The following is a 25590-nucleotide window of genomic DNA, read 5'->3' as shown; positions in this document are numbered from 1 at the left end:
CCCTTTCTGTTAAGAACTTGTGATTTTTCTGCTCCACCTTGTGGCCATAATGCAACTACTACATGTGAAAGTTAAAGGTTTTTCTCTGAGCTGGTCAGGCCTTCTAAATAGCCGCATTGCGGGAACCCGCCTCTACACAAACGTGTAGAAAATGGTGTCTTGCTTTGTAGCCGGAGATGGGAAACAGACTTGCCCTTTTTCCTACGTCCTCCCCCATTTCCTTCATTCTTTGATTCCTAATCCTCAGGCCCGCCCACCCACGGTGCCCCTAGGGTCGTTTCGCTGTTTGACCTCCGCCTCACCCAGCATCCGGTTGGTCGCGCCCCCTTCCCCACCCTCCGCCCTCCCTCCGGGTCCCCGCCCGTGCCTCGACCCCCGCAATCCCTGCCGCGAGGGCCCGCCCCCTCCGCCGGCAGCCAATGGCGGCGCGGCCCCGCCCCGCCCCGCCCCTCCCGCCGCGTCCCAAGCTGGTTTGGGCCTGGGCTGCGAGACCCTGAGACCCTTGGCTCTTCTGCTGGGCTTCGGCAGGCGCGCGCCCAGGAGGCACGCGGCTCGGCCTTGGAAGCCATGGACTCGCAGGGGCTGAAGGTGAGCAAGAGCTGGCCGTGTGTTGCCGTGGGGCGTGCCGGGCTGGCGAGGGGCCGGGGGGCGTGGGGAGCTCGCGGGCCGACCTGGCTAGGCCGTTGTTACCCTGCGGTACCTGCCGGCCCGGCTGGCTAGGTGCCCCCGCCTGGGGTGCGGGCCTGTAACCTACATCACTTGCTCTCCCTCCGCGGGCCCTGCTTTGCAATCTTGAGGTCTGGGCAGCCTTACCCGCGCGCTGCTTTCCGAATTGCCGTTAGTGTGCCTTTCCCACCCTGTTGGTCGTGTTTACTTTTACTTTTGTACCCTGTTTACTCGGAAGGTTTGGTCAACATAGGACGCCTAGTGCGTCTCCCGGGTGCAATTTTTAAGGACTTACAGCAAACTAGTGCCAGCTCCCCCCGTGGGACGGTAAAACGAGCACGGGAAGATGATACGAAATCAGTTAAAGACATGGGCTTGAAAATGGAGGAGTATTTTAGGGTGATGGTCTTCTCTGTTTATCACTGATGCATCCGTTCAGCAAATATTTAATGACGGTCCACGTAAGAAATGATATGAAAACAAAGACATGAGACTTGAAAGTAAAAGAAGTTACTTTTTAGGATGATTATCTTCTCCATTCATTTGTTCACTGATTCCCTTATTCAACACATATTGATGGAGGGCTCACTGTGTGTCCACTGGAGCTGGAGATAGTGATGAACAGAAAGGAACAGTCCCCGCCTTCACAGGGACTGTGAATTTATAATCTAATGTTGGCGAAAACCTTAATTAAATTAATTCAACAAATGTTTATTGAATGCCTCCCATGTGTCTGGCACTATTCTAAGCCTGAAGATAATAAGCCCTGCAGTAATAAAGCTAAGAAAAACCCTCCCAAATCTTTCTACATTTGGCGAGGGGGAGTCAGTCAGTAAACAGGTAAATGCAATGCGTACCATGTTAGCTGGTGAGGAGTGGTTGGAGGACAATTTGGCAGTGATGGGGGTGCTGGAGTGTCTTTTGCTTTTTTGCCTAAAGTTTTGCATTATCTTCCTGTGAAGCCTTCCCTCATCCCCTTAAGTATTTTCATCCCTTTAAATTTATCCTTTGTACTGCCACCCAAATGAATTTTTTAATAAAAACACTTTCATGCTAAAAACTGATTTAACTCCTCATCACTTAGACTAGAGGATCAACTCAATAGGAGGCCCTTCTTGACCCTAGCTTTCTTCTAACCTTGTTATCCAATAATCCCTGTTCTACTTAACGTTCTAGAACAGGAGCCTTAAGTAGAACAGCAAACTTTAAAGGGCCAGGTGGTACATATTCAGGCTTTATGGGCCATAGGGTCTCTGTGGCATCGAATCTGCCATCGTATCATGAAAGCAGCTATAGACAATACTTAAACATGGCTTTGTCCCAATAAAACTTTACTTACGGACACTGAAATTTGAATTATTTGAATATAGCTCCCTGTGCTATACAGTAGGAACTTGTTGTTTATCCATTATCTATATAATAGTTTGCATCTGCTAACCCCAAATTCCCAATCCATCCCCACCCCACCTCCCCTCCCCCTTGGCAACCATCAGTCTCTTCTCTGTGTCTTAGTCTGTTTTTGTGTCGTAGATAAATTCATTCGTCATACTTTCGATTCCGCATATAAGTGATATCATATGGTATTTCTCTTTCTAACTTACTTCACTTAGTAGGATAATCTCTAGTTGCATCCATGTTGATGCAAATGGCATTATTTCATTCTTTTTTATGGCCGAATAGTATTCCATTGTGTGTGTGTGTGTGTGTGTGTGTGTGTGTGTGTGTGTATACACACACACACCACATCTTCTTTATCCATTCATCTGTCAATAGACATTTAGGTTGTTTCCATGTCTTGGCTATTGTAAATAGTGCTGCTGTGAACATTGGCATGCATGTATCTTTTTGAATTTTCTCCGGATATATGCCCAGGAGTGGGATTGCAGGATCATCCGGGATCATACAGTATCATCCAGATATATGCCCAGGAGTGGGATTGCGGGATCATACGGCAACTCTATTTTTAGTTTTTTGAGGAACCTCCATACTGTTCTCCATAGTGGCTGCACCAATTTTATTCCCACCGACAGTGTAGTAGGGTTCCCTTTTCTCCACACCCTCTCCAGCATTTGTTATTTGTAGATTTTTTAATGATGGCCATTCTGACCGGTGTGAGGTGGTACCTCATTGTTGCTTTGACTTGCATTTCTCTAATAATTAACGATGTTGAGCATCTTTTCATGTGCCCGTTGGCCATCTGTATGTCTACTTTGGAGAAGTGTCTATTTAGGTCTTCTGCCCATTTTTTGATTGGGTTGTTGGGCTTTTTTTTTTTTTTCTTTTCTTGTTTTTTAATTTTTATTTATTTATTTGTTTATGGCTGCATTGGGTCCCCGATTCTGTGCGAGGGCTTACCCCCGTTGTGGCAAGCGGGGGCCACTCCTCATCGCGGCGCGCGGGCCTCTCACCATCGCGGCCTCTCTTGTTGCGGAGCACAGGCTCCAGACGCGCAGGCCCAACAATCGTGGCTCACGGGCCCAGCCGCTCCGCGGCATGCGGGATCCTCCCAGACCAGGGCTCGAACCCGCGTCCCCCTCATTGGCAGGCAGACTCCCAACCACTGCGCCACCAGGGAAGCCCTTTTTTTTCTTTTTTTTTCCTGAGTTGTTTGAGCTCTTTGTATATTTTGAAAATTAAGCCCTTGTCAGTTACATCATTTGCAAATATTTTCTCCCACTCCGTAGGTTTTTTCATTTTGTTTGTGGTTTCCTTTGCTGTACATAAGCTTTTAAGTTTGATTAGGTCCCATTTGTTTATTTTTGCTTTTAATTCTATTACCTTGGGAAACTGACGTAATAAAACATTGGTGCGATTTATGTCAGAGAATGTTTTGCCTTATGCTCTCTTCTAGGAGTTTTATGGTGTCATGTCTTAATATTTTAAGTCTTTAAGCCATTTTGAGTTTATTTCTGTGTATGGTGTGAGGATGTGTTCTAACTTCATTGATTTACATGCGGCTGCCCAGCTTTCCCAGCACCACTTGCTGAAGAGACTGTCTTTTCTCTATTGTATATTCTTACCTCCTTTGTGGAAGATTAATTGACCGTAGGTGTGTGGGTTCAAATAGTCTTTAGATTCTAGTCTCAGTTGAAAATTTTAAGCTTTTCTGGGACAGGAACCATATCTTATTCATCTTCATGTTCACCGTACCTAGCCCAGTGCTTGGCACTCGTAGCAGTCAGTAAATGTTTGCTGGATTGAACAACCTAACCTGAACCAAGGGAGTGGAAATAGGTGCGGGGAGTGGGAAGCCGACTAGAACAACGGAAGAAGAACCTACTGACTGGTTAGACTTATGGGGACTGTGCAAACAGGAAGAGAGGATTCCTGACGCCACGTCTGGCTTGGGTTTTGGGGAAATTGAAGTAGGAATCTGGAGCTGTGATGAGAGGTCTTGGCTGGACACGTGTTTGTTTTTTTTTTAATATCAACATTCGGGGTTTGGAGGAACTTTTTTTTTTTTTTTTGGAATAGGAGTTTTACAGTATAATATCTCAGTCCTTACAATGACCTATAAATGACTACCAGCATTTTACAAATGAGCAAACTGAGTGGCTATAAGATGGACCAGAAAATTGAAAACAGGTCTTAAAATCCATGCCCTTTTTATGATACCATGCCACTGCCTTTTAGGAGAGTTATAGGTGCTTAGTGATACTAAACGCTGGACAGAAGTCAAGTAAGATGATATTAAAAGTGTCCTTAGTTGTGGCAAGCTAAGAAGTCATTTGCAACCTTAGGGAAAGGGCTCTGGAGGAAAACTGCACTTTCCTGAGGTGTGCTGCGGGGATCTTGGAATTGGTGTCTGGATCACACTTCGAAGAAACAGTGGCTGAGAAGGGACTGGAGAACAGTAACCACAGGAGGGAAGCAGAGTAAAATTTGGAGGATGTTTGCCAGACTGTTCTAGAGAAGCGTGTGGACTGTAGCCCTCCAGAAACAATGGACTGTAAAAAAAAAAAAAAAAAAACTGTTCAGACACTCATTTTAATCCTGTCAATCAGTGCTTCCTCTGTATTTCTTGCTCCTGCTGAACCAGCTGAAGAGTCAGACCAGGGAGGTATGGGATGGCCCGAATTGGTTTGTGGGAGTGAATCAGGTATATCATGGTGATAGTGAATATGGTTTCCCTCTTTGATTAGGTTAGCAACTAAGCCTTAGATGTGATCCTGAGAAAAATGGTGTAAAGCATAGCTCCAATTAATCAGAACTTTGTATCTCCCGATACTAGTTTTCTGCCTCATGTATAAATAATATAATTTTGAAAAAAGCCTAATGATAGTGATTTCCATTAAAAAAATAGATCCTTTGTTTTACTGACAGTTATTTGTTGTGGAACTCAGAAAACAAGATAACCTTACAATCAATTGCTGAGTTTAATTGATCATTACTTTGTGATGCTATAAAAACAAAATAGAAGGGTTTTTGTTTTTAAAAGAAACCTGGTCTGGCAGTGGAAGCCTCTTGTCCTTTTTTTTTTTTTTTTTTTTAATTCCTGCTTTTTGTCTGTTTTCCCATTTTCTAAAACCTTAAGAAAATGTGGGGAAAGGAAAGAGGTGAAAATACCCTGACTTCAGTATTGTTAAGAAATAGTTTAGGAAAAAAAAGATGGAAATTATTAGAAAACATTGAGTTATTTCAATAATTTTGTGTTCACTGTATTCTACATTCCTTAAGTGCTAGCCTTTAACAGTATTTAAGGAACTTGGAAGAAAAAAACACGTTATCGAAGTTTTAGATTATTCAAGATCTTAGGTTAATATCTGCTTAGAGTATTTCAGAACATCAGAATCTCTTTTAACATTTAGTCTTTATTTCCTCTTAGACTTTGATTAATTACTATTGTCAAGAGAGATATTTCCATCATGTGTTACTTGCTGCCAGTGAGGGAACTAAGAGGTATGGCAGTGATCCCATCTTCAGGTTTTATTATGCCTATGGTACATTAATGGAAGGTATGAGCTAATTATTAAACATTTCCATAAGTTTTAAATTCTTGTTTTGCACGAAGAACAATTTTCACTTTGTAATTTTGATTTTCAGGTAAAACTCAAGAAGCTCTTCGAGAATTTGAGGCTATTAAAAATAAACAAGATGTATCACTTTGTTCTCTAATTGCACTGATATACACTCATAAAATGAGTCCCAATCCAGGTATAGTATTTAAGTACAATGCTTAGACAGTTTTTTCTACTCAATTCATTTTGATTTTTCTCAATTACCTTAACATTCAGTCTAATCATACTGTATTATGTATTATCTGTAGATACTATTTATGTCATAGTTGTTTTATCTTCCTGACAAGACTAAGTTTATCAAGCATGAGAAATATGGGTCTTCTATTGCTTTCATATTCCTTATATCCTATGGCAGAAGTTTCATTAGTATGTAGAAATTGTTTGAATTAATGTAAAGGTGAATAAATATTAGCAATGGTTAAACCAAAACAGGTATATACATAAATTACTCTGTAGCAGCCAACTTTACAACTTGTTTTGTGCATATATAGCTACATGCAGTTTCTCTCTTCTACTATATCTTGAGCTTCTTAAAAGCCTTTACATCCCCCAGGGGGGCTAGCTCTTTGGAAGATATTCAGTAAATTTTTCTCCAGTAGTAGGTTGGGAAATATGATTAGATTATAGAAGGAACTTTATACATAAACCAGCAATTAAAATAGTGTGCACTGTCTTAATACATAGCATATCTTAATGGCTGAGGCAGAACAGTATTGGAATTATAGGTAATAAAAAAGAAATAGTATTGTATTCATCCATATATATGCAGTAACAGCTAATAGCATTGTAAAAATAGATCTTGTTTCAAATAATTAAACAATTACCAAATGTCAAATTTTTTTAAATATTAGGAAACAGTTTTTTCTTAAGCAAAGTACCACTTAACATCCTTCACCCACATATACTTGTACAAATAAATAAAAAGTTATTTAAAATACTAATATATTTAGTTCATAAACAAATATAACGACTAGATGCTTTCTAAAACTTTTAAGAAAGTGTGGGGAAATGGCATGTACTGTTTATCCATAGGAGTAGGCTGGGAAGACTTTGTGGAAATGGGGACTTGATCTTCTCAGACAGGAGAACTCGATGGGCAAATATGTGGAAATGGTTCAGGATTAGGTTCATCTCTGGATCCCCTTCCTCTGTGTTCCAGCAGGAGTGTGTGTAGCTGGAGCAGGGAATTGGTGTAGGAGAGCTGTAGTCAGTAAGCCTTAAAAAAAAGAGAGAGAAATTAACAAAATGTTTTCTTCCTAGAATCAAGTTTTTATTTAATTGGTTACTCCCAAGAGTACTGGTTGTGTTAGAAAATGTGATTTCCAGGATTGTTTAGAGACACCTGAGTACTCACTCGACTTTCCTCCATAATAATGCTGAGTGCGCTTGAGTTCAGGAGAGGCCCAGATGTCTGTCTGTCTCGCCTAGGAAGAGCCTACATTGTTCTCGTACATTCTTCCTGAATGCTAATGTAAGCCCTGTTTATTAAAGGGCTGTGATGCATTAAGAACTTGAGCTGATATCTGGAAAGAACTAGCTTTATGCAGACTATCACAGCTAGCTGATGCCCCACTAGGGACTTGTTGGAAATCTGGGCAGGAAGGTACAGTGCCTGCTCCTGCCCCGATAAGTTCTGTTTCTGTATCATGCCTATTTAGTGAGAACTTCTGAAGGTGTTGCAGTGGGTGTGCTGTAGGCAGGGCAGAAGGGGTCCCTTGCCAAGCAATCTCTAGCCCTCCAGAGTACAATTTTGTTTCCTAAACTCGTAAAGTTGTACCTTAGTAATTCCACATTTAAATTTAAATTTGTATCGTTAGAGTTAAAAGGAAGAGTCACGTACCTTTCCTTGGTAGCCATTTCCAGAAAGGTGGTCTGTTAGAATCTCAGTCCTCAACTTTGACATTTCTTCTTTCTATTGCCTAGCTGATCCACATTTTGATTCGACCTGGGATTTGGATCTAACTGACATTTGTGTCCCAAGCATTTACATAACAGATTAAAGAGAAGTGATTAGAGTTCTAGGCATAGACCATCTTTTTAAGGGAGCAGTCAGGCAGTCAGTATTAACTGTATAAGTAGCAGTTTATACCACCTTTCATTGACCTGTGACAGCAGCCTGGCTTGGTTATATGTTTTAGAATTGGATTAGGAAGTAGGGTAATTTGACTCCTAGTTCTGAATTTGCCCCTAATAGTTGTCTCATTTTAGAATCATTGCCAACTTTTTCATCTTATTATTAAAAAAAAATATTTGCACATATAGCCTTTATGTCTTGAGAATGACATGAACTGTAGAACTGTAGTGTGGTCACAGTGGTCATTAGCCACAGGTGGCTGTAGAGCACTTGAAATGTGTCTCGTTTGAGGACATGAATTTTAAATTTAATTCTAATTAATTTACTTTAAAATTTAAAACTGATACTTGATTCAGTTAGAAAAATTATGTTTAGAACAAGTATATGATTCTGCTTTTTCCAAAATAAATTTTATGAAATCTAAGTATAAAGATTTGCTGAAGAAAATTTCACATCTTAATTGAGATGTGCTTTGTGTAAAGTGCGTACCAGATTTTAAAGATTTAGTAAGACAAAAAAAAAGTATCTTCTTAATAATTTTCAAATCAATTATGTGTTGAAATGATAATTTGGATATATTGGGTTAAATAAAATATATTATTAAAGTGAATTTTACTTGTTTCTACTTCTTTGATGTGACTACTAGGAAATTTTAAATTACGTATGTGGCTTGCATTTTATTTTTATTAGTGCTGCTGTAGAGAGAAGAACTGTATTTTCTGCTGTTTATTATCTGACCTATTATAAACTCTTAATCTAGAATTTAATTTTCACTTAATGTCTTTTTCTCCTTCTCCCAGATAGAGAAGCTATTCTGGAATCAGATGCCAGAGTGAAGGAGCAGCGTAAAGGAGCTGGACCAAAAGCTTTGTACCATGCAGGCTTATTTTTGTGGCACATTGGTCGTCACGATAAGGCGAGAGAATATGTTGACCGAATGATCAAAATGTCAAATGGTAGTAAAGAGGTAGCTGGTTTTCTTATTTTGAAATATTAACATTAAAGGAAGCTTATGTTATTTATACAAAAGCGTTGTTATTGCCCACTCTATTCTCATTTTATAAATAACAGCCTTATTTTAATGTTTTATAAAATTGTGGTTCTCTAAGGTTGTTTTTTTAATGTTATTTATTAACTCTTGACAAGAGCCCTCCCTGGTTCCTTCCCCCCCTTCCCTCCTTTTCTTTCTCCTTGCTTCCCTCCCACTCTCCTTATTGAACTGCTCTAGGTACAAGGCACCATTATTTGCACTATTAATAATAGAAAGATAAAAAATACATAAACTTTACTTTCACGACTGGATCATCTAGCAGTGTTATAGAGCACACACCCAATTAACATTGTGAGAAGATTGACAAATGGAATGAGAGAAGTGTGATTAAAATGTGCAGGAAAATAATAGTTAACATTTATTGCTCATTTACTTTGTGCTAGGCACTATTTTATGTACTCAAGGGGAGATCACATCGATAACTGTTAGGCGAATGAAGAAGAATTTCTTGAAGGAAGTAGCATTTGAGCTAAAACCTGAAAGATGGATACAGTTTCCACAGGCAAAGATTATGGAAAAGGGAAGTAGATACTCCCAGGGTGGGAGATAATAGATAGAAAGGAGAAGAACAAGGAGATATATAGGTCTGGGTACAGTGAGAACCTCACACCTGATGGGAATACAGGGTACAGAGAAGAAGAGTGTGAAAGAAAAGGTTGGAAAAGTGGGTTGGGACAAATTGAAGGATCTTGATGGCTAGGTACAAATACTTGTATCTAATTTGATATGCACTGAGGGTCATTGAAGATTTTTAATCATGTCAGTGATGTTATTAAAGTGCAAATTCAGAAGATTAATTTAGCAAATGTTTATAGGATGAACTGACCTGGGAAGAAACCAGAATGCAGGCCCCCAAAGATAGTACTTTCTGGCAGAAGGCTTTAAGGGCCTACACTAAAATACTATTCAGTGGGTAGGAATTTGAGAATTATCAAATACCCACAGGACTTTTCAACTTATTATAAATATTGGGGGAAAGATATTGAGGTGTCAGATATCAAGGATGTCTCTCTGAGGTTTTAAGCCTGGACAATTCAGAGACCAGTTAACGTGACTAGAAAATACTTTGGGATGAGAAGGTAATCTTGGAGGGAGGTGATGTGTTTGGTTTTAGACATTCAATATTTCAGGCTCTGACAGAACAGTGAGATGGAGACAGTAGATGAGCTTTTAGAAAAAGAAGAGAAAAAATTAGAAAAGGTATTGGACTAGAAATAAAGGTTGGGAATCATCCACACAGTTGAAATGATTCAAGAAAGTACAGTGGTCTAATGAGTAGAAGTAACATTGTTTAAGTATTCTTACCTGTCTTTTCAGGTGAAATATAGGGAAGTAAATATGATCTTAGTTAAAGATTTATAAGGTTTATTAATTAACCTAGAAATTTTTTGACAGACGAGCAGTTTTCATAATTTTTTATTTGGCATTAAAAAGAAAAATAATCAACGTGTATTCATCTTCTTTCTAATCCTATAAACCTTACGGTCCATTGGCTCACTAACATTTCTGAAGGTAAACGTTCATGGCTTCTTCATTTTTTAATTTCTGAGGCCATTTTATCCTTTCACTTGAAGCTCACTGGACTAGTCAAAGAGGTTGAGATAGTTGCCAAATTATCTTAATTTTTAATAAATGTGAAGCAAGGCAGTTCTTTTTTCCCATCTTAGTTCATTTGGTCTGTTTCCCCAAAAAGAGGTAACAAATTCTTATTTATGTATTGAATGACATGTTTAGCAGTTATTAGTAATTTATTAGCAAAGCCCCATGTAAGAATATTGGTTATTTAGTATTAAGGGAATATTTTACAAGCTTCTTAATATTAATATTGACCACAGTAGTCATCTTAAAGGCTGGAATTCATAATAGTTCCCAAGACTGTAGGCTAGCAAGGGTTTGAAAGTGATTTTATTGCAGTTTTATTTTTCATAACATTATTTGATAGAGTGATTTTTGTTACTAATTACAAATAAGAATGATGCTCAGTTTAACTTCTTCATCAACATTTATTTCTTTCATTTCCAAAAAAATGAAAATATTAGAATTATTCATTTTACAGGGACAGGTTTTGAGAGCATGGCTTGATATTACAAGAGGAAAAGAACCTTATACTAAAAAAGCACTGAGGTATTTTGAAGAAGGATTACAAGATGGAAATGATATTTTTGCTCTGCTGGGTAAGGTGAGTTGGCGTTAGGTTAATAAAATGAAGTTTTAAAATTTATTTGTAATATATATGAAACCCAACAAAACCAAGTAGCTCAAAAAGATAGTTTTTATGTTACTTTTATCAACTCTCAACTGCAGGGAGGGACTTGCATTTGTGTGGGACGATGAACAGTAAGCTAGAGAAAAGTACTCCCTGCCAAATTCCTGAATCCTGGATCAGTTTTAATTGTTTTTGTTGTTGCTGTTGGTAGTTGTGGTGGTTCCTATATTATTTACTCACCAAACATCTATGATGTATCTAATATGTGTGAGGCATCCCTCTACATACTGGGGATGTCCTAAGCAAAATAAAACCTCTTGCTTTTATGGAGCTTATGTTCTACTGGTGGAGACAGACAATAAAGAAAGTAAGTGAATTATATGCTATATTAGAAGGTGGTAAGTACAATGGAAAAATAAAGCAAGGAAAGAGGGAGAAGTACAACTGGGGTATGAACTTGCAGTTTTAAATGATGTGGTCAGAGAAAGTGACATTTGAGCAAAGACATGTAGGAGGTGAGGGTTAAAGCCCTGTGGGCACCTGGGGAGAGCATTACAAATAGGGGAGTAGAGAGTTCAAATACCTTAAGGCATGTTGAAGGCATTGCTAGGAGGCCTGGAGACTAAAGCAGAATGAGTGAAGGGGAGAAAAGTGAAGGCTAGAGGGAGAGAAGGTGAGTGTCAGGGCAGGTGGGCATGTGGGAGAATGAGGAGAGGCTGGCTGATTCTGTAAAGTCTTTGGCTTTTGCTTTGAACCAGATAGATGGGCAGCCAATGAAAAGAGAAATAACATGATCTAACTTACATTGAGAGGGATGACCAAGTGGCAGTGTCATTAGAAATCATTGGTGGGTAGAAATGTTTAATTTGGACTTTTTCTTCAATTCCATGGATGCCATCTGAATGCCTTAAATTTTAAAAAAATCATTTTTTATTTCAGCAAAAAATTAAATTTATATTAGGAAAACAGTCTATTAAATTAGCAGTAATCTGGTGTGGGGGGATAAAAAAGAAAGCGAGGATTATTGGTGTCTTGGCTATTGCCAATGTCCCTACATTGCTTTTTCAATTTCCCTGGCTAGTGAGCTTGTTCAGATGTTTGCCACCGGTACAACTAGTATTCGTGCTGCTTGGACTCAGGTTTTGCCTAATGGCACTGCTAGAGGTTATGGGCATTTAAGCAAGTTTTTAAAAAAGTTTTTCTTGATCATTTCTGCTCCCCTCTATTCCTTAAAGAAAAGCTAGTAGGTAATCTAAGGTAGGGCTATTTCAAGTGTCAATATAAGCAGCTTAGGAAGGATTTACCTTTTTCCTCTAATACTTTAGACTGGTTTAAATTCTTTTTCTGATATGACCCATTCCAATTATGTATTTATTTTTCAGTTCATTCAGCAAGAGGCTTGCATTAGTTGAATTCCAACTAGGAATGATATGAACCAATTATACAGCAAATTTAGTTTCATTTAATATAGTATGTTGCATTCATATGGGAGGTGATGGTCTAAGGAAGTATTAGATGTGGTCTATTTGCATGATTTTGTTATTTTATGTTACCAGCTATTTAGGCAGATTGCAAAGGCATATATATTTTAAAAAATTATGTGCATTAATCTTTTTTGCTATTATTGTCCACTATTGAGAAATTTAAATAATAATTTATTTTGACATAGTGGCATCTTTGGATGGTTCTCATACTTTCCTTTAATTATATGGGAACATAATCTCAAACTGATTTCGGGAATATATTGCAGTTTTACTGTACATCTGTTGAGGCTGGATGCTCATTTTGAACTGAGATATTCTAGGACTAAATTTATTCCTAAAGGAGATTCAGAAACACATTTTCAAAAATCTGACATATAATAAATATGCCTCATCATCTGTTCTTAAAGCACTTACTATATTTATAGATTTATATTTTCTGACTATGAAAGTAATATATGTACGTTGTAGAAAAATTTTAGAATACAATAATATCTGAATTAATAAATATCACCATTGGAGATAACTAGCTAAACTATTATATCGTAAATGACATCTCTTCGTGTCAGTAAATATTGATCTACAAATTAACAGAATGAATTTTAATGGCCACCTAAAATTTTATTAAGTAAATATGCTATCATTTTATCCTAGGTGGCCATTTCAGGTTATTTTAATTTTTTCTATTATAAATAGTTCTGCCATAAATATGCTTCTTTTTGGTCTTATCCATTTATGTCCTTAAGATAATTCATAGAAGTGAAAATATTGAGGTAGTTTTGCACTTTATTTTGCTGATTCTTTAAAGTCTTATCTTCTTTAGCCTGAAAGTAATTTTTTAAAAAAGATACAATATCTATTAGTTTTAAATGCTACTTGCAAATATCCTGGAAATATTTTATTCTAAAAGGTAATTTTTCTGTTATAAATAGAAACATTCCTTATGATGTTTCTAAAAATATTTCAAAATTTTCATCCCGTAGTTATATTTCTCAGTTATTTAAAAGTGGATTTTAAAACAGTCACTTATAATGGAAAATATTTTTATTCTGTGATGTTTTAAAATTTTGTTTGATTAAAACTTATTTTGTTTTTCTGATTATAGAAGTGAAAACTGTTTCTTACAGAAAGGTCAGAAAATAAAAATATAAAAAATGTTAAACACTAGAATTCTACCTCTTCCAGGGTAAGTGCTGTGAGAACCTTAGTATATATGATCACAGTTTTGATGTCACTTTTTTCTTTTTTCTCCCATTAGGCACAGTGCCTTGAGATGCGCCAGAATTATTCAGGTGCTCTGGAGACTGTGAACCAGATAATCATGACCTTTCCAAGTTTCCTTCCTGCTTTTGTAAAGAAAATGAAACTACAACTAGCCTTGCAGGATTGGGACCAGACGGTTGAGACAGCACAGAGGTTAAGTAAAAAAAGATGTCACAAGTATCTTTGGATCTGGTTATAATTTTGAGAAAAAAGAAAATCTATGTGTATTTTTTTCTTATAAGGTTCTTTTAATTTGAATTTTTCAAACAATATAGAATTGAGGAAAACCTTAACGTTGCATTGTTTTTAAAGGCTGAATTTATTGATTTACATAAATATCTGGGTAGCTATTCTAAAACACTCTTATATGCAGAAAGACAAATATCCCTGACCTCATGAAGCTTATATAATAAGCAGAACAAGTAAGAAATTATGTAGTTATTACGTCAGTGCTACGTAATTACGTAGTAATTATGTAGAATTACGTAGTTAAAAAGTTATAAGTGCAATGGAGAAAAAATAAAGCCGGAAAGTGAAATAGGGACTGGGGGGAGGGGCTTCAATTTTATGGGTTGGCAGGGAAGGCCTGTTAGAAGATGGCGTTTGACAGAGGGAGCAAGCTTGCAGACATCCCGGAGAAGACTGCAGTAAGAAGCAAATACAAGTGCAGAGACCTTGAGGCAAGAGTACGTGTCACATGGTTAAGGATGGGAAGGAGCAAGATGACTAGGCGGTGACGTCAGAGCACGGGGTCTTGTTGGTCATGGTAAAGATTTTGGTTTTTCTTCTGAAGTGTGAAGGCATTGGAGGGTTCCCTCTCTCCCTTCTTCCCTTCCTGCTTTGTTCCTCTTTCTCCCCAACAACCCCCTCCTCTTTTTGTTCTTGCTGAATAAGTTAAAGAAACCAGTATTTTTATCCTACAGGTTTTGAATGATATGAATTGTATTGATTGTATGCTTTATAACTGTGTAGCTTATTGCTTATCCTCAGTATTTCTAATAAATTGGTGACGGATCTAGAGACTTGGTTAGATTCACATTCAATATTTGTTTCTTTGTTTGGCAGTTAATTCGTAAGTGCTGATGTGTTCTTCCATCAAAGAGACATAATCTATGCTTGTCTCTCTTTTTTTGTGGTATTAGCAGCAATTCGAGCTCAATACCTGGGTACTTGGTTTAGGATTACAGTATGGTTATGTCATTCTTTCTGCATTTCTTAGCTAGAATCCTCCTATAAAGAAAAACTTCCAACCTGCTGATTGGTTATCTAGTGTTATAGTTCATGTAAGAAAAGTTGGATAAGTGCTTGAGTCTTTTCCCTTATTTCCAGGTTTCAGAAACAAACAAGAAAGGCCCCTAGCATCCCTAGCATTCTCCATTGGTGATTGATAGTGGTTTGGGTTTGTTTATATGATATGGATTAAACTTGAGTGTTTCTAACCATTTCGGTTATTATAATTGCTCAGATTGAGTTATCTTTGGCCACTAGTAGCTTCTTCAAGTTAGTTCTTGAGTCTTTTTTGACATGACCCTAGTAGTCTTTGATAGTTTCCTTACTATTTGGTATGGCAAGATATACCAGGGTTATTTTGTGTATTTCCTGCCCTGTGTAGGTATCAGCCGTGGTCCAGGGCAATCTAATTCCTTTCACTGAGAAATGGTATTTGGAGACCACAATTTGGGTATAAGTAGCTTTCTGATGTTTATATTTTTCCAGATTTCCTCTCTAGGCACTGTGTGGGGGGGTGGGAGTGGGAGGTATCCACATAATGTATAAATATATGCATATATCTTGGGGGGCATTTAAAAAGTGAAAAATAGACTTGTTATATAGCTTTTAAACTTGATTTTTCTTTAACTTAGTATTTCATGGATATCCTTTTATGTTTATTAACAATGAATAGCATCTATAAAGTGAACATAAATATAGTTTATTTTATCTTTCTCGATTGGTAGGCATGTTTCTAATTTTTTGCTGTTCTAAATATTGCAGTGAACACACACACACACGCACACACATACACACACCTTTATACACATATAGGAGTATTTCTGAAGGATGGTTTCCCAAATGAGGGATTACTAATTTAAAGGGAATTGTATTTTTTTAGGGCAAGCTAAGCTCCTCTAAAAAGTAGATCCAAACATGTGTTTTAGCACAGTGAGCTTTTTTTTGGTCACACGTAACTGTTTTGGGTGGGTGTAAGATTTGATCAGGCAGCCTTCTTCCATACTGTCTTCACGGGACCCAAGTTCTCCATCTTGCAACTCTGCCATTTCCTAAAACCTCATGACATTGGTGTCCAGCTGGTAAGAGGGAAAAGAGTGTGGAGGAGTCTTTCCGCTTTTCTTAAAAGCCCAGGCCCAGAAATGCCATAAACTGCTTCCTCTCACGTTGGCCATGGCTACGTGCGGAGATGGCTGGGAAGTGTTGGCTAGCCCTGAGCCCAAGCAAGTAGGGGAGAGTGGACTTGAGGAGAGATTGCAGTCTCTGCCTCAGGTATACACATCTGACGTTTTGATAAATGCTGTCAAATTGTTCTTGTAAGAAATTATAGTAAGATTCTCATTAGTAGTCTATTGCATGCCCACCCCCTATCCTTACCAATTCTGGCTATTGTCAATGTGGGGTTTTTATTTGTTTTTTAAACAATCTGGTAGAATAAGAATGGTGACTTATTTTTATTTTCATTTCCTTGATCATGTTGCCATTGAGCATCTTTTTTATGCTAAAAGCTATTTTTTTTCTGTATATTGACTTGTCCTTTTTTTCTTTTTAACTGGATCTGTTCTTTCCTATATTTCTAATGGATTTTTACATCTTTTAGGGGAAATTCTCCATCATGTTTCTTTTTTGATAGCTTTTTTGGCCCTTCTTTTGCAGTTGACTATCAGAATAACTTGTTTAAAAAAAAGAAAAACTTTATAAGATATTGGGTTGAATTACATTAAGTCTGTAGATTATTTGGGGAGAATTTTTTTAACCCCAAATGAGTATTATCATTAGGCAGCTATTGATCTACAGCAAACAACCACACATCTCAGGGCATGTGATACTGTGCACTCATTTGTACTTCGGTGTGGGTCATCTAGGGTCACTGACCCAGTCCAGATGTGGCTGGGACTCTGCTTCAAGTTTCAGATCCAGCCGGGAGGGCGTGGCACCTCATTGCAGTTTAGACTCTGGTCCGCTCGAAGGGTGTTCTTCTCTGGGCTCCAGCCAAAGAACACCAGCTTCCTAGAGGAAGCCCTTCTTAATGGTGATAGCAGAGTTGCAGAGGACAAGCAGAAATATGCAATGCCTCTGAAACAGGCGTGGCACACCGCCATTCCTATCCACATCCCATTGGCCAAGAAAAATGTCCAGGTTTATAGTTGGGGGCAGTGAAGCACAAGCCAGCATTTGTAGGGGGGACTGCTCAGTTACATGGCAGAAAGCCTGTAATCAGGGAGAGTGAAAAAGCTGGAGCTAATAATTCAACATAGCATCCCGTGCATGATAAGAAACCTAGTGTGTTACCCCATTTATTCAGTTCCGTTTCTGAATACCCTTGATAAAGTTTTATAGGAATTTCTGTAGCTTTTGCATATTTCTTACTAAGTTTTGTTTTTGTTCCTATTATTAAAAGGATTTTTTAATAACATTTTCTAATTTATTTTTACCACATTGGATCTATTTTAATGTTGTGAATTCCATTAATAGAGTTTTTGATATTCAGCCCATCTTTACATTCCTGGAATTCTTGTAATAAATCTGTGTGGTCAGGGTGAATTATTCTTTTAATATACTGTTGAGTATGGTAGAATGTATTCACATCTTTCGTAAACATATGAAAATTAAGATCCAGAGATTCTTTGGGGTTTAAATAATGAGATTGATAATTTTCATAAAGGAGATGTCACTTTACTAATTAAAATTTTTTATTTAGACAGTGGAATAATCAGCAAACCAAGTTTTCAAGCCGTCAAATAAAAATACGTAACATTAACTGAAATTTTTTTTTCAGGTTAATGCTGCAAGATAATCAAAATGTGGAAGCACTAAGAATGATGGCCCTTTACTATTTGTGTAGGGAGGGGGATATAGAGAAGGTAAGTTGTATTGTACTATTATATTTATGTTTCCTATACTAAATATGTATTTAGTTACACACACACATGCACATACAAAAGAGCCTTGAAGTGCTGTTTTAGAATGTATGTCATGGTAGTTTTTAGTTGATTCCTAGAAATATACCTTAACAAAGAGGTGGGTTTGTTAAATCACCTAGTAAAGCAAAAATATCATGTAGTTAAAATTACCCATGAAAACTTTTAAAATTATTAACTACAGCATGTGCTGTTTCTATGTAAAACTCATGTGCAGTAATATATATGATTAATGTAACAAGTGATACTGGGTATGGAAGAGAATATATATAAAATATAATTCATAGTACTTTTACAATTTTATTGAGTTTGCATAAGTTAAATGGGTTTAGGATGAAATCCCATTGGACCTTATAAGGCACATGTTTTCTCTGCTAGTGAACACATTGACTGTATACTAGATTATGGAATGCCAAAATCCAGTCTGAAGTAAATAGTATTATAACAAGTAATAGATTTAGACTGGTATTTAGTCTGGTTAAATTGGATAATGTGATAGTACCTAGTAAATACTTCAGTAAATACTAGAAGAATCTTAGAGGAGCAACTCTTCAGTAAATTTTCCAGGCATTGAAATTATTTATGTCAAGTATCTGATTTTTCTGTTCTAGAAAATATTTTAAATATAAACCAAGCTATCTAGGTAATCCAAGGACTGATCTCATATTATAGTAATGTTTGTAAATGTGTTATCATTCATATCTCGTGTGTTATGAATTAATTATTGGAGAGGGAGCTTGGCATGTATAGTTAATTGAATATTATGGGTATCTTTACCCACCCTTAGGAAACCCAAAGGTTTCCATTCAATAACAATTATTAAGGAAACACATTTTAAAATGCAGTTATTTATTTATAATTATTGAACTTTTTATAAAAGGACCTTTTATCCTCTTGCAACATATAAGATTTCATTGGAAGAAGGGGACTTTATAAAAGCAAAGATCTTTTTAAATATTAATAATAATATTTATTAGTGTACATGTCATGTATTATGTTCTTTTATTCTTAGTTTATTTTTAAATAATACTGAATACTTTTTGTTTTAGGCTGCCACCAAGCTGGAAAACTTAGGAAATGCGCTGGATGCCATGGAACCACAGAATGCTCAACTTTTTTATAATATCACAATAGCCTTCAGCAGAACTGTAAGAGTGCCAGCGGAGCTCTGTTATTTGTAGCTGGAAATACAAAATTAGTCACAAATGTTGAGGCACCAAAAAGCACATGACCTAGAGTGAAAATGTGATGTGTCTATAAATATGTGATACATTCTTAAGGTAGTTCAGAGGAGATACAGTTTCCAGCTATCAGAAGCCATCATGGAGGTATCATGGAGGAAGTGGCACCCGTGAATCCTTTAAGGATAGGGAAGTGCCTTCCAGACAAAGGAAATGGGAATCAGAGCGTAGGATTTACGACTAGGGTTGTTCTTTGTTTTATGTTTTTAAAACTATTTTTTGAATGTTGTAAAGTGGGTAGTAGACTAATTTGGGTGGGGGAAGTGGTTGCTATCTTATTTTTTTATAATAATAAAGAAATGATTTTATTACAAGCACCCAGTAAAAAGAAGGTAATTGGGAATGGAATAGCAAAATACAGCAGAATTTTAAAATCACTACAAATGAGAGGATTGAAAAGTTAACTAGAAAAAAGTAAATAAGGAAAGGAGACACAAGAGTAAGTAAAATAATTATTAAAATAAAGTTGAAAGAAAATAATCAAGGATATTAATTGTTAAATGACATGAATAAACTGAATTCTCTTATTTAAAAACAAAGATTGTCAGATCATGTGAAATTTAGAGGAACTGCCCCTGCCCCGCCTGCCCCACTATTATGGAAGTTTGAGTTAAGGGGGGGTATTTACCTTTTTTTATTTACCTACTGCCAGACACGTGGTTTTTATTACTTTACAACAAATCAAACAATTTAGCAAGTAACGACTCTTCAAAGTTGTTATGTTCAAAAAGTATATACTTATTCTGACAGCATTGCCATTTCTTGAAATAATTTTGAAGGCTTTTTTTCAAGAAGATTCTAAGGCGTGGTTCTCACTGGTGGTATACTTGTCTTTAGGGGTAAAGCAGATCCTTGTCCTAGTTTTTGATTCAATAAAAATATATATATTCAATAAAATATATATATCTCTATATATTACTCTAGATATACACACACGTATATATACACACATAAATATATATAAAACCTTAAAGTAATGATTTTCGTTTCTGATCATGAGACAGTTTGAAAAAAGAGCTCTGAAGATTTTGCTTGTGCAGCATCATTAGAAGCAGTAAACTTTTCAAGATAGCTGTTTTTTAAAAGCATTACTCATAAGGTTGTTTAAGTTCTGTTAGGATATGAACTCTTGCTGCACTGTCTAGATAGTAAATAGAGCAGTTTCATTTTTCTTTATGAAATAATTTTATTTTTTTCCTACATTCTGAATCTGTGAAATAAAAATTATTTATATGTACATTTAGAAAAAATGAATTCTTTCGAGTGGAAGAGCTTTAATGTAACTTAAATTTTTTTTTTCTTTTTAGTGTGGACGTAGTCAACTGATTCTTCAAAAAACCCAAACATTACTAGAGAGAGCTTTTAGTTTAACTCCTCAGCAATCAGAATTTGCTACAGAACTTGGATACCAAATGATTTTACAGGGGAAAGTTAAAGAGGCATTGAAGTGGTATAAGACTGCCATGACACTAGATGAAACCAGTGTCTCTGCACTAATTGGTATGACAACCATATCTATGAGTGTTCCCCATACAGATGCGAGTAATGATTGCTTTTCATACCTGCCATTAAAGAAGAAAAGACATATTTTATGGTTTTCTAAAATTAAACTGTTCTCCACTGTCTATAACAGAAAAAAAAAATCATGTACCTTTAAGAATAAAATTTTTACTTCTTAAATACTATCTTAAGAGAATAGATTTTTATGAGATAATTCTCATAAATTATGAATTCCATAGTAACTGATTTTCTGTGGTACAAAGCCACCCATTTTCTTTTCTTTCACTCTTTTTCTTCTTTCTGTGTTTGTTTTTAAATCTAAAACTTTGATGTATTATGGCAAAAAAAACCGTTTAATTAATATTGTTTGTGTTAGCTTGAAGTGTACGTGCCTGAAATGATGTGGATTTTTGCCATTTTTGTCTTTTTTTTTTTTTTTTTTTTAGGATTTATCCAATGTCAATTAATAGAAGGGCAACTACAGGACGCAGATCAGCAGTTAGAATTCCTTAGTGAAATTCAGCAGTCTATTGGAAAATCGGCGGTATAGTATTTTATTTTATCAGATGGTAGATCCTAGCTACTATTTATAAAATATGAAATTTTAAATGTCTTAATATTTAGTAATGGTTTTAGAGGGCTAATGTACACTAATTTTAGTATGTAATTACATTTATTAATTTACCTCCGTGCATAATTAGACTTAAGATTCTAAAAATCCATCCAAGCTAATATTTAAGTTTGAACAAATACTGTACATAAATAGCACTTCATATACTTTTGAAATCTAAGTAGAAATAAATGGCTTTATAGCTGCATGGAGTAATTTATGAAAACTACCTATTTTCCAGGAATTAACCTATTTACATGCAGTTCTCGCTATGAAGAAAAATAAACGACAAGAAGAAGTTATTAATTTGTTAAATGATGTCCTAGACACTCATTTTTCACACTTAGAAGATTTACCTCTTGGCATACAGTATTTTGAGAAGTTAAATCCTGATTTCTTGCTAGAAATTATTACAGAATATCTGAATTTCTGTCCATTGCAGGTAAGTAATTCTGGGACTTATTTTCAAGGATGCATTTACATGGTGTTTTATGAAAGTAGCTAATAAATTATGTTCTACATGTTAGACTATAATCGGCATCTTAAAATGGAAGTATTTGTATCTATATTAGGTGAAATAATTTTTAATGAAACTATTTACAGTAATGACTACTATCAACTAATAAATGTGTTGGTTTACAAACATTCATTTGTAATTCATAAAATCTTAAAATCTTAAATTTAAACAAACTATTAGAGGTCATTTAATTCAGACACCCACCTTGTATTTGAATCTACTCCACAACATCCTCATTAAGTGCCCATCCCATCTCCGGATGCACTCAGAGATGCAGTTCTTATTGTATAACTGTGATTATTAGACTGTATTTCCTATGTTAAGTCAGACTTCTCTTTATATTAAAAAATTCACTCGTTTATCGGTCCTTCTTCTGCTCTGGAGTGACACGGAGCAAGTCCAGTTACTTAGTCTAGGCAAGGACCATTCCTCATTCATAAAACACACCTTCAGATTTTGGAAATTAGTTTTCATGTTCCTCTAAACAATTCCAGGTTTCCAACCATTTCTTTTTTCATGACATAGTTTGAGAACGCTGGTTGTAAGCCTGAGGATATTTTTCATTTTATCAGTGCCTCATTAAGCTCACTCTTCCAGATATGGATTTGGACTGCAAAACTTAGACTAGATTCTTTGCTCACTAATTCTGGATGTCCATCTAGCTTCCTTTTTTGTGAATCACATTACATTATCGACCCCTATTGAATTAACTGTTAACTAAAGTCCTTAGATTTGTTATTCACTGTAACTTTGGACCCAAGTGTAGGACTCTACATTTATCCCTGTGAAATTTTCTCTCTCCAGATTTATCCCATAATTAAAGATTACCTTGTCCTTTTGGATCCTGATTGTCATCTGCCTATCTAGCTCTGAGTAGAACTAAGAATGGAGCCCTCTGTTGTATTGCCAGGGAGTTCATTCCAAGTTAATGTGGATCCATTAGTCAACACTCTCATTACAGACAGTAAGCAGATGACTTGACTTTATTATACTTAACTCACAACTTAACACAGGGATATCGTGACGGGCACTAGCAAATAATTTCATTCCTAAAAGCATAGTTTTTAGCCTTCTCTCTGATTTACAGCTTCAGTAACTGTAAATGAACTTCAGTAACTGTTCATGACCTTCCCTTAGGGAACTCATGCTGCCTTTCATTGATCATCATGTCCTTTTCCAGACTTTCATAACCTATTTTTTTTTAACTAATCCGTCTGGAATCACACCTGGGGTTGATCTCAGTCTCAGTCATGATCTGTTTTCAGTTGCTAATGAGTTGGAAAGCATTTTTCAGTACTCATGCAGTGTTTAGATTTCATTCAACAAGTGCTTGTACCAGTGTGTTGCTCAGAGCTGGGGAAATAGTTTGTAAAAACAAACTACAACCCTTGCCTTCTTGAAACATGAGTACTAGCAGGAGGAGACATAATATAATTAAGTCAATCATGTAGTATGTTGGAATATCACAGAAGAAAATAACAGGGCAGAGGGGGTAGTAATTTTAGATAAGGTGGTCTGGGTAGGCCTCATTAAGATGGTAAAATTTGAACAAAAACTTGAAGGTCATGGGAATATGGTATAGAGTGTTTCAGGCAAAGGGAGCCGTTGTGCAGGTGGCCCAAAGGGACACAGGGATGCGTGTGCCCAGGACAGAGTGACGAGTTGGGGAGTGGTCACCGCGAGGCCTCAGCACAGAGACCAGTGTGGTAACTTCTGTGGCTTCAGTTCTGAGTACAGTGGGGAGCCACTAGAAGGCTTCCAGCACGATCCAGTTCAGCATTTTAAAAGGAGCCTTCTGGCAGCTCTGCCAAGAGTAAACTGTACAAGGAGCAAGAAATAACGTGTTGAATGGTAGTTGGGTCCCTAGTCCACAGACATCCTATTTTTCCATAATATAACCTTCATCAGCATGATAGAATCTGATTAGCATTTAAAATGCTGTTTTCGTGGGGAAATATCAGAAAGGCAGACTTGTCTCTCCAGCTCCGTTTCTACTTTGGCCCTTTTATATATATATACTTTCTAAAATCAAACATATTATCTTAGAGGTTGTCCATGTAAGTCCTGGTTTTTTTCTATGATTCTCTGTGAAATTACAGTAAAAAACAATGGTTGTTTTCAATGAGTAATTCTTAGCAATTGGCAGAGAACATTATCAGAACTTCACCCTTTTACCTATGCTTTCATTATTTCCAGTTACACTGAAGAAATAAATGTTTTAAGAATATACTCTGTACCCATTACTGCGTGAAGAAGTTTTAAAAGTCTGGTCTTCGAGACACATAAAGACCCTTAGCCCTATAAAAGAGGCAAAACTAAATATGAAACTACTATAGAACTGTATAAGACAAAGAATGCTGAATTATTATGTAGATTATAAGTGCTATAGAAATTTCAAGAAGTTGAAGTATTCTAGGCACCAATAGTTTTATACTCTGAAAATCCTTGTGAGCACACATTTTTTTGGTGCCTCCACATAGTGAGAAGATAACCACACTTTCTTGTTAGTAACAGTGGCTCTTCGTAGGAGTGACGGTCAGTAACAGGCGGTGCTCCAGTTAAGAATCTGTGTATGTGGAGTGTAAGATTGGGGGGATGGGAGGATCATCCTTCAGATAAAGGAAGGAGCATTAGTAAGGCAAAGCAGGGAGAATGAACATTTGATATTTAAACTCTAATATCACATTTCTAAGTTGTGAGTGAATAACCACTGGATAAAGATGGGTTGAATAGACAGCCATTAAAAGAATAAAAAAGTGGTCTAGTACTGCTTTAGTTATCGTATTCACTATTAATAAAAAGAGAAAAAAAATTTGAGGGCCTACAGCATGCCAGGCGGAAAAGTGGGGAATATGAAGGTATGAGACATTTGGTGTAGTATACGTGAGTGTTCAACCTTCGGATTTTTACTAGAATGATGAAATCTGAATTCTCTAAAAACTGACCTTACAGTATTCTAGGGGGTGGTGCAAGTTACTCAATTGAGTAAATCACAAGGCAGGTTTAGAGTTAGAACTCACATTGCCTTGACTCTCAATTCCAGCAAGAAACTCTACTTCTCGTTATCATTCCTTTGAACAGATATGTTTTCGTGATAAAGTTTTTAAACAGATACGCTCATTTCATATGTTATCAAATTAGTAACTGTATAATAATTTCACAGTTATTTTGCTGAGCAAAAGCCATCATTTATATAGTCTGTTCATAGATCCCAGGGAGATAAATTAGTATTAGTCCAGTAATAGTAAAGATTTGGGGCAATAAATAGAATAAGACAAATTTTAGAAAAATATGTGATTTTTGCTCTTCACATTACAATTAATATGTGTTTATTTTTAGCTAAATACTATTATAAACCTATAAAAAATGATCTGCTGATTTGTTTAGCCTGCAAGTCCTGGGCAACCTCTTTCTCCACTTCTCAGACGTTGTACCTCAATCCTGGAGACTATAGTAAGAACTGTTCCCGGTCTTCTGCAAGCTGTCTTCCTAATAGCAAAAGTGAAATATTTGTCGGGTAAGGTATACATTAAAATCTTAAAATAACCTTTATATTCTGATGTTGATAAGAACTTGTATAAACAAACTAAGCACTCCTCGTATGAATAGTCACGTAAAATAGTCACATAGAATAGTCTTCATAGAATAGTCACATAAATGCACATTTTACGTGTGCACAGATGAGTAATTTTTATCCAAAATAAAACTGCATAACTTTCTTTACTATTTAATTCTTTAAAAAAATTATTATAAACTTCTGTGGTTCAAGTGAATTTCTGGGAAAATACAGTTCTACCACTTAGAAAAAGTCCATC

At 36.4% G+C, this 25590-nt stretch overlaps 1 protein-coding gene across 7 annotated transcripts in view; it reads left to right on the top strand.

Moving 5' to 3' along the window:
* Nucleotides 1-462: 462 nt before the first annotated feature.
* TTC21B (tetratricopeptide repeat domain 21B) overlaps nt 463-25590 on the top strand; it is a 96732-nt gene continuing 71604 nt past the window's right edge. For all 7 annotated transcript variants that reach the window (XR_014264624.1, XR_014264625.1, XR_014264626.1 and 4 more), the window contains exons 1-12: nt 463-588; nt 5492-5621; nt 5710-5820; nt 8559-8725; nt 10866-10988; nt 13755-13912; nt 17766-17850; nt 18957-19055; nt 20456-20648; nt 21095-21192; nt 21500-21700; nt 25163-25292. Coding sequence is in view for 3 of the 7 variants with exons in the window: in XM_082464909.1 (XP_082321035.1) it covers nt 568-588; nt 5492-5621; nt 5710-5820; nt 8559-8725; nt 10866-10988; nt 13755-13912; nt 17766-17850; nt 18957-19055; nt 20456-20648; nt 21095-21192; nt 21500-21700; nt 25163-25292 (1516 nt within the window). In the remaining 4 variants the exon portion in view is untranslated. The remainder of the gene's footprint in view (nt 589-5491; nt 5622-5709; nt 5821-8558; nt 8726-10865; nt 10989-13754; nt 13913-17765; nt 17851-18956; nt 19056-20455; nt 20649-21094; nt 21193-21499; nt 21701-25162; nt 25293-25590) is intronic.

The sequence above is a fragment of the Balaenoptera physalus genome (genome assembly GCF_965194825.1).
Source record: "Balaenoptera physalus genome assembly, chromosome: 6".
In the NCBI taxonomy this organism is placed as follows: Eukaryota; Metazoa; Chordata; class Mammalia; order Artiodactyla; family Balaenopteridae; genus Balaenoptera; species Balaenoptera physalus.
Note: the sequence above shows the minus strand (reverse complement) of the source record. Positions and strands in the feature narration are given on the sequence as shown.